Source organism: Rosa rugosa, unplaced genomic scaffold, assembly GCF_958449725.1.
Source record: "Rosa rugosa unplaced genomic scaffold, drRosRugo1.1 SCAFFOLD_184, whole genome shotgun sequence".
Taxonomy (NCBI): domain Eukaryota; kingdom Viridiplantae; phylum Streptophyta; class Magnoliopsida; order Rosales; family Rosaceae; genus Rosa; species Rosa rugosa.
The window spans coordinates 5,276-15,402 of NW_026908917.1; the positions used below are offsets into that span (position 1 = coordinate 5,276).

Here is a 10,127-nt window from a genome sequence, read left to right on the forward strand (position 1 = left end):
GGATTGGATGAGATAAAATATATTTGTTAGATCCTTGGTTTATGGTTAAGAGTTTTAGAAGACAAAAAGATTAGATTGGAAGCTATTATTGTTAGTTTTTAATTTCTTTTGAGCAAAGCTTGGCAAATTATATAGGTTTTTTTTTTTTTTTTTTTTTTTGGGAATTCAACACTAAGAAGCAAAACTGAAAATTCTAGAGAGAGCGTTCCTCTCTCTAGAGTTTTCTGCCATTCCCATCCATTGAGAGTCGACCGTCAGTAAACCCATCATCCTCACCCACCTCCATCTACTCCACTCCTCATCAGCCTCAATCCCCAACCATAATCCTTTACACCCTCTGTAGTGATTTTGCTGGCTTTGTCCAGATATTACACCATCTTGTGGTGATTGTGCTGGCTATGTCCAGATCTAGAGGACTCTGTTCCTCCTTCTACTTTGTTCCTTTAATTTCTTGTCAATTATCTCTGAAATTTTTCAGATTTGAGATCAGCCACCACACTTCCTTCCACCCAATATCCCATACCAATTCCCTTTCCTCTACCACTGACTTCCATGGAGGTTCTCATGGCTGCCTCTTTAAAGTGAAAATCACTTACCTTGCGGCTATGAAGCATGGATACGCCAGAAATTTTAGTATGGTGTATCGTATCCGTATCAGATATGGATACGGGTTGGGTGCGTATCTGAGACTCTCCTGGCGTATCATTGACCATGTAGTGTGTGTTGACTCTTTCGATACATCTTGGATGCGCGCTCCCATGATTTGGATACGTTTTCAGGGGTATTTTGATAATTTGTTATCAACTTAAACCTAATTCACCACAGCCGCACTACTCTCTTCAGTTCTCTCTCTCTCTCTTCGCGTCGCTGTTCTTTGCTTCTTCGCGGCTTCGTCAACGAACAAACGACCAAGACTTGAAGGCTTGAACTCCTTAAAGCTTGAAGGTCGATCTGTGCCTCTGTGGGTTACTTAAAGCCTTAAAGAGTTAAAGCCTTAAATTGGTTATTATAATTGTTATATAATTGTTGTGACTTGTGACTTTGTGAGTAGCCTCTTGTGTCGTAACCAACTAACCATCTGTTTCAATTATAATTGTTATATAAATTGGTTATTGTTTTTAATGTGATTCTTGGACTACCGTATTGTATGATTGTTTGAATATTATGTCTTTCAATTGCTTGTTTCATTGTAATTCTATTATTTTATATGCAATATTTGTCAAATATATTTATTAACACTATATATATATATATTACATATTATTTTAAAAAAACGTATCGTATCTTATTTTTTTGAGAAAAAACGTATCCACGTATCGTATCGTATCGCACCCGGTACCCCGTACCCGTGTCAGTGCATCATAGCCTTGCAGTCTATGGGTGCTCACGCATGGGTGTTGTAATACCCGAAAAATTCAAGTTAATTTCCGATGACGTTTTGGAAATGATTTCGTGGTCGTGGACACGAGTACGAAGCTTAGAGGAGTGTGGAATTAGTTCGAACGATTTTATTTTGAAAACTGAACGTTTTAGGGGGGTCAAAGGAGTTGACTTTTTATACATTGGGAAATTGGGAAAACTTCCTTCATGAAAGTTGTAGAGCGCGTCGATACGAGTTCGTGGACATATGGAACGTAATATTCGGAGTTCGTATGAATAAGTTACGAATATTTGAAAATTGGGATTTTCTATAAATATGAAAAAAAATCCGAATATTGCAAATGAGGACAGAATTTCTGGAACTCCAGAAATTTCTCCCCATTTCTCTCCCGAGCCCAGCCGCGACCCCCTCCCTTCGTCACCTTCGTTCTTCCTCATCCGGCCACCGATTGATGTGAAACAAAGTGGGTTTTTCTGGTCTCGACCCCCTTTACGAGTTTGTAGAATAAATCGAAGTGAAATACGAGCTGTATGAGGCTCTACAAGGTCGAGAAGAGAGCCTCGTCGGAGACGAAATCGCTCTTCCCCACTTTTTCTGGGCTCTACTTTGTCTGGCCATATCTTCCTCTACAGGCCTCCGATCGACCTGATTCCAAAAGCAATTTTTCTCACCGTGAAGTTTTCTACAACTTTCCAGAAGACATCGACTTGAGATAACCATCGTGGTGGCCGCTAGAAGACCGAGAAGCCGCACAGCCGAGCTGGAAATCGTCTTCCTTCGCCACCTTGGTTCTCCCAGCTCCGGCCACTATAGCTCGAGTTCTTTGAGGGCTTTTCTAGCCCAGAGGAAGTAGAAGCTATCCCCAAGAAGGCTTGCAGCGATTTGATCCGGGGTGATCGAATTTTGAAGATTGGGAAACTAGGGTTCTTCGGGTTTCAAAACTTGCGAGGTAAAATTCTACTTTTTGGCTTATAATCTGACTTTGGTGTAGTTATGAAAAGTGAAATTGGAGTTGAGTTGAAGGACTTTGATGTTGGGAGTTTTGTCTAATTTTGACTTTGGATGGGTGGCGGTGCCGCCACTGTGATGGTGGTTTCCGGCGACCTCCGGACACCCCAAGGACAGTTTCTGTCCATTTTTGTGTTCTACGTGTCGATACGATCGTTTGCATATATAATTCATAATTTTTGGATATCGTATGATGAAGTTATGAATTTTTAAGTTTCGATCGATTTCGATCGTTAGATTTGTGATATGTGAAGTTAGGACCGTCAGATGGACTTGTAGTTTTGATACGATGATCTTATGACTGTCCCAGTGGCTTTGTGTGGTCATGGGCGAAGATCCGACCGTTGGATCTTCGTATAAATGCAAAATGGTGATTAGGGAGGCGATTCGTGAGAATCCGTCCGTTGGATTTTTGTATAAATTTGTGAAGATGTTAGTAAGGACGATTCAGGAAGATCTGACCGTTGGATCTTCGTGATGATTTTTGGGGGGTGATCCTAAAGGCGATCCGTGAGGATCCGACCGTTGGATCATCATTTAATTTCGATCCGACCGTTGGATTGTCGTTTGAGTATGTTTTTGAGCTATTGGCTAAGTTAAGGTCATGTGTGATTAGGTGATTGACGGTCTCCCTTGGGTGAACGATTTCGGTGTGTATTGTGTTGAATTGAAGACGCAGCGGGAATATCGAGGTGAGTAAATCGCACATGGTTCATTCACGAACCGAAATTCGGTGATTTTATTTAATTGAGAAATTGTGGAAATTGTTTTATGAAAATAAATATTTGTTTTAAATTATATGGACTTGATCGACTACGGTCCATAGGTAAGTAAAATGTATTTAAACTATAAAAAAATGAATTTCTAGATTTTATTGCATGTGAACTATAGTTGGTATTAGTGGTCACTCTTGTGTGGGTGACTACATATATATATATATTTACGTGGAATATATATTGGATGGTGTGATTTACTGAGTTATATTTTGAGCATTACCCTTTGGAATATGTGATTTATCTTAGATGTTGTGTTGTCTATGATAATGGGTAATTGAGTAAAGTGCGATAGTTGAGTCGTTGAGATGAATTAAATGAGGAGTCGAGTGAATTGAGGAAAGCAGTCATTCGTAAGGTGAACCTTGGCCCAGGTGACACTTTACGATACAGTTAGAGCTCTAGTCTGTCTGCCGTCATACTGCTTGGGGGATAAACGAGTTATCATATGCCCTTGGGTATGACATGACATACTGAATGGGGTGATTAATATAATTAATCATAAGCCTGTAAGTATGATATACTGAATGGGGTGATTAATATAATTAATCATAAGCCTGTAAGTATAATATACTGCATGGGATGATTTATATAAATAAATCATAAGCCTGTGAGTATATATTGAGTAAGAAGTTGTTTATTATTGAGTAGTCATGATGAGATGTGAGTTGATTGATGCTTGAAGTGATGTTGTACACTTCAATTCTTATGCAAAACAAAATTAAAATGTGCTTGAGTTGATTGTGTTACTTTAAATCGTGCAATCCTTTCATTTACTCATACGAGCTTTGCAAAAAGCTTACCGGGTTTGTATTGTTGCAATCCCGGTACACTATTCAAACGGTGTAGCGGGTAATCCTGCAGGTCAGGATAATCAGGACGGTGATCGTGCGGGTTAGAGAATTTGTTTTAGTTTTACAGCAATTGTAATTGTGAGGTGAGTTATGCTCATTTGAGCCTTACAATATAATTTGGTGAGAGTGTGCTGTAATAAACAAATTTGAGATTTGGTTTATGTAATATCGAGCGATGTGAGGTGTGGTTGTTTTGAGAAAAAATTCAGGTTGTATTTATGTGAGTTGTATTAATTCATGTTTCGGATTTGGATTTGTTATTCAAAATCCGGGGCGTGACAGGTGTTTCACCCCCCATTCACCATTGTATTTTTTCTTTTCTGCAGGCTTCTGTCCCCTTTTGGTGGCTACGTTTCCTTCCCGGATCGTTGGGTTCTGGTAGAGATGAGAAGATTAGTCTGAGGTGTTGGTTCTCCCTCCGTATCACAGTGTATTTTGGGTATGATTGGAGCTTCTTTCTAGGGTTCTATTGGCATCGGTGTCACGGATTTTATTCCTTGAATTTGGCTATTTTGGCAACATCTTCGTCGATGATTGTGCGGCTTTTGCTTGTACAATATTGCTTGGGTGGCGGCAGCAGTGGTATCAAGTTAGGTTCTCTTTATTTTGTAGGGTTACTCTCTTGTGTCCTGATTCATATGGAGTTAAGTTAGAGATGTAATTTTCCTGTTCTAGTTAATCTTGTATTTCGGGGCTCTGGCCTCTGTCCTTGGGTTTTTCCCTTTGGGCTTATTAATGAAGTATTTTTACTTTGACCAAAAAAAAAAAAAAAGTAATTCAGCAGATTAATGTTTTATCCAATGTTTTAATTGTCCACTCCTTTCTACACTTACTTCTCTCTCCGGATCTTTCTATTTCATTCCTCTCATCACCACCAAATGCTAAATTTAGAGAGCAAAATGATGTTATGGAAGATGACTAGGCCAAAGTGAACTTGAAAATCAAGAAAGCTCACTGTGCTCCAAAAGAGGTCAATGGAAATCGCGTTTGGAGTATGTGCAGCACCTGGTTTTCCCATGGTTTCAAGAGTTTGTTGTGGAGAGAAGCCAAAAGAATGGCGGAGACAAGACTTTTTGGACATTTGAAAAGCTGAGTGAGGCTTATGCAAGCAGCGAGCTTCATCCTGGAGACCTGAAACCTGTTGGTATTTTAAAAGATTTTAAAATCTTTAATTTAATTTAATTTGATTTTCAATTTTCAATTTGTAACTTATGCTTTTAATCCTATAATTATTTGGGGGGTTATAAATTTGGATTTAATTTTCTGATTTTATGGTGTGTTTTATGATGGAGGTTACATGAGATAATTGGAGCCTATAAAAGGCAACAATGTTTCCCAAGTTGTCAACAACAAAAGGGTTATCTCTACTCCTCATTTGCATACTACCACTGCGATTACTACCTTCCATATTTTACAAGGCTCCAATTATCTCAAGTTGTCAACAACAAAAGGGTTATCTCTACTCCTCATTTGCATACTACCACTGCGATTACTACCTTCCATATTTTACTATTATTTTGGGCGGTTCTGTGACTTGGAGATTCTATCCGACTGTGAACGTGCTCATCGCGGACCTTTGGTTGCTTGTATTGGGGTCGTATCTTGGAGTCTTGTAGACCGTCAGCACCTGCACGTAGGGAGGCTACAAAGGCTTTAGGACAGCGTCTTTTGACGTGCTTCACCATACCAGGCTTGTTTTCTCACTTTGATTTTACTATATATATATATATATATATATATATATATATATATTATCTATTAGCCTATCTATTTTTATCTTAACTTTTCTTTCTTTTATTTTACCAAATTTATTTTCTATTTTAATCAATTTTACAAAGGAAAAAAACCAAATTTTTACAACAAAACCGGCATTGGTTAAAGCCTTGAACAAAATAGCGGAGCCGGTAAGATCACACTTTAAGAATGACCCAATTGCAAAGCAGCTATTACGAAGTGTTAAGAGCTTCAGAGTCACCAAGTGATCAATGACAGTACCCTTCCTTCTCTCTTGCGATGTTCCGGTCCTCTCCACTCGATCTTCCTTCATAACTTTCATACTAGTGTTGGCCATTGGTTTCATTTTAAAGACTCTTTTTTAACTTGGTGTTTTCATTTTAATCAATGCAGGTTTCTCATATTCTATGTGCATGGATAATTCATGGGATACTCTTTCAGTGTCTGTTCTATCACAGGTAAACACATACTTTTAACTTTAAAGGCAGATTTTTGCTCTTGTTTTGGTAAATAATCTTAACGAGCATTCAGCATTGTGTCTAGTGTTCTGATCTGGCAGACGCTCAGTTGATACACATAAAGTCTTTCATACCAATCACTGAGGATAGTTTTTCTATTGGATTGTACGTAGTCCATTACTTTCACACATGCTATGATTCTATGATGTATCTGGTAACCATTCCACTTCCTTTGACATTTTCCTGCAGGCTGCAACAGCCAACATGCCTGTTTACACTCCGTATCCTTAGGCTCTGATAACAGATCTTGTAGGCTTGGTAGAAATAGTATCTTTTTTTCTTTTTTTGGTCTGAAGTAGAAATAGTATCTATAATAAACGTTTCTGCATGTTTAGATGTGTAATATAATCCATATGTTTGCATTGCAGATGCTGAGTTGTAATTTGAAAAAGAGGCACTCTGTCTGTGTGTATATGGTTATTCACAACTTTTGAATAGTTTTTTCTTTTTTCTTTTTTTCTTTTCCCATCAATATATCGTGCAGAACTGCCCTGAAACATTTTATGAACCAGAACACTCTGCTTATCTGGTGGAACTCTGTTTGGCGTACCTCTACAAAGTGTTTCAAAGGTATTGAGACCTACCATAAGTATGTTGATTACCAAGTGAAGTCTCAATGGCTTAAGGTTCATACTTTTTGTGTTCCAGTACCAATGCCATATCTCTGGATAACTCCTTGGAGGATTTGATATCCTCAATATTTGTCACAGCAAAATCCATTGTGAACTGTTTTCAACCAAAGGTCAGTAAGATACTAAGATGTATCAGACTATAAGTAATTATGTTTTCTGTGCTCTAGTGGTTCTCATCACTGAGTTTCGTTATCTGTTTGTTTATTTGTGTTACAGAGGCTTTCTTGGTTATATTAACATCTTGTCATTTCCTTGATTTTCGATTTTCATATTTTCTTTGACTGTGTATGAATAGATGCAGAAGCAACTAGTATCTGCGGCATTGGCGTTTCTTTTAATTGGTTACAAGGGAATCAGAGAAGTCCCAACTGACTTCTGCTTCTCCAAACTTGATGAATATTTCAAGTACACGAGTCTCTTATTGATAAGATTTATTGATGGTGAGCATTTTGATAACCTGATCTGGCAAATTTTGTTCAACTAGTCAATAATGCTTCATAAGCTCCATTTCCTGCTATATAAAAAGACAAAGTAATTTGAGCTTCACAGCCTCACCCTTATAAACTCTATTGCACTGTTTTGAAAAAACAAAAAACAAAAAAAATTATTGCAAGATTATATTTTTGCAATGTGGGAATCACATTCTCAACATAAAATTTTTTTTCAGCAAAGTTTCTCTTTTATGTGATCCATCTGACTAGGACGGCCTTTATTCTCAAAAAAAGAAAAAAAGAAAAAAAAAGAAGACTAGGATGACCTTTAACTGCCTTTTCTAATCAACTGCAGTTGAAAAAGGAATGATATTGATTCAGTGTTTACCCACCATCACTCAGTCGCTAATACTTATCATGGTTTGTTGGACATTAGATTTTTCTCTGTTTAGAATTTGTCTCTGATTTTGGTTCTTTAAGGGCATGTTGCATTTTGCAGAACCTGTGTCTTTTGAATTTATTTATTTAACGTTGAATCTCCATTTCTTGGGTGTTTTGGTACTGATGAAGACATCATTTTTAAGACAAGGTTTCCAAAAGACCAAGACTAATAAAAGCAATTGAGTTGATATCAGTATTTTTTCTTTTCTCTTTTTTAGAAAGTTGATATCAGTATAGTTCTACAAAATGGGAATACTGTAATATATATATATATATATATATATATATATATATATATATATATATTGTTTGAGGACAAGCATAAATTGACAGAAATATAGAGAGAGTAATAATTCAGAGAGAATGGAGATTCATGTGTGTTTATTCATCTCATACAAGAGGGTATTTATAGGAATACATAGCTAGTGTGAAAGCTCTAAGAGAAACTCAATTTGGTAACAATCTTCTCTTGTTGATTGAGGGCTGCAGCTCCACATACTTGCATTCAATGATGAAATTTGCCATGCTTGTTGCCCTTTGGCATAAAGCTTGTCACACAAGTCTCTATACCTATATTATACACTCAAGTACCTTATCTATACACTCAAGTGCCTATTTATACATGATATAGACATTTATACTATGACTCATATATACTACAATATGATTCATGTATACTACAACACTCCCCCTTGGATATTTCATGTTTAATAGCATTGTCTAGGCCGTGCGCTTCGAAATTGTCTCGTTAAAAACCTTGCCAAGTAATAAAACCCTGTGGGAAAAAACAACCTTGGTCGAAGGACAAAAAGAGCACAACGCGCGTTGAGTGTGGAGTATGTTTCTGGATACTCCCCCTGATTTAGACTTCCCCTGAAGATCATGGGAGTTCGGATAACCTTCTTAATCCGATGCTCTTCACATGTTTCTCGAAAGGGGATTTTGGTAACGACTTAGTAAATAAGTCCGCTACATTATCCTCTGATCGGATTTGATTTACTTCAATTTTTAGAAGTGTTTGCTGTTGCTGATTGTAAAAGAATTTCGGTGATATATGCTTGGTATTGTCGCCCTTGATGAAACCTAATTTCATTTGCTCAATACAAGCTGCATTATCTTCATAAATGCATGTAGGCTCATTTGTGGTGAACTTCAAACCACAAGTTCCTCGAATGTGTCTATTTATAGACCTTAGCCATATGCATTCACGCACAGCTTCATGTAGAGCAATAATCTCTGCATGATTTGAGGAAGTAGCAACAAGGGTCTGTTTTGTAGATCTCCAAGATATCGCCGTGCTTCCCATGGTAAAGACATAACCTGTTTGGGAGCGACCTTTATGAGGGTCAGAGAGATACCCTGCATCAGCAAATCCCATCAAAACATCATTATCATTTTGATGGAGGGGAGGAGGAGAACGTCGGTCACCATGGACGGTGTCACCGGCGTCTACATTACGGAAGATGGCTTTTTGCCTCTTGGGGTCTAATCCCATGCTTCCGTCTTTTCTTTTCTCTCTGTAGGGATAAAACAAGCCCATATCAATCGTACCTTTTAAGTATCGAAAGATTGTCTTTATGCCAATCCAATGACGGCGTGTTGGCGCAGAACTATGTCGAGCTAACAAGTTCACTGCGAATGAGATATCCGGTCTTGTGCATTGAGCTAAATACAATAATGCGCCTATCGCACTTAGATAGGGTATTTCAGCCTCTAATAAATCTTCGTCCTCATCCCTTGGACGAAACGGATCTTTTGTGGGCTCAAGACTACGGCCGATCATGGGAGTACTAACAGGCTTTGCTTTATCTTCATTAAAGCGCCTTAGTAATTTTTGAGTATATGCTGACTGATGGATCATAATCCCATCACTACGGTGCTCGAGTTCTATTCCGAGGCAAAACCGTGTTTTCCCAAGATCTTTCATCTCAAACTCGGATTTCAAATATTTAGCAGTTTCCTTTAACTCATCTAGAGTTCCAATTAGGTTCATGTCATCGACATAAACTGTTACAATTGCAAATCCGGAACTTGTCTTTTTAATGAACATGCAAGGGCATATTTCATTGTTAACATATCCCTTCCCAATCAAGTAGTCACTTAGACGGTTATACCACATCCGTCCAGATTGTTTCAATCCATATAGTGAGCGTCTTAATCTTATTGAAAACGCGCTCCGTGGTTTAGAGCCACTTGATTTGGGTAATTGAAGTCCATCTGGAACCTTCATATATATCTCTGAATCTAGATCCCCATAGAGATATGCTGTAACCACATCCATAAGCTGCATGTCAAGTTTTTCGGAAACTACCATACTGACAAGGTAGCGGAACGTTATAACGTCCATTACGGGAG

General features: G+C 38.0%; 1 protein-coding gene across 9 annotated transcripts; it reads left to right on the plus strand.

Annotated features, from left to right (window-relative positions):
• The first annotated feature begins 4,793 nt into the window (after positions 1-4,793).
• LOC133724177 (protein SWEETIE-like) lies at positions 4,794-8,042 on the plus strand. 9 transcript variants are annotated; one of them, XM_062150890.1, is made up of 6 exons: positions 4,798-5,160; positions 5,309-5,706; positions 6,144-6,208; positions 6,753-6,838; positions 6,917-7,010; positions 7,196-8,042. In XM_062150890.1, the coding sequence occupies exons 3-6, from the start codon at positions 6,158-6,160 to the stop codon at positions 7,382-7,384; spliced, it is 420 nt and encodes a 139-aa protein (XP_062006874.1). In that variant the 5' UTR covers positions 4,798-5,160; positions 5,309-5,706; positions 6,144-6,157; the 3' UTR covers positions 7,385-8,042. The 9 variants fall into 9 exon arrangements, with proteins under 9 accessions (XP_062006879.1, XP_062006876.1, XP_062006878.1 ...); XM_062150889.1 differs by having other exon boundaries at positions 4,799-5,156; XM_062150895.1 differs by lacking the exon at positions 5,309-5,706 and having other exon boundaries at positions 4,794-5,160; positions 6,781-6,838.
• The last annotated feature ends 2,085 nt before the right edge of the window (positions 8,043-10,127 follow it).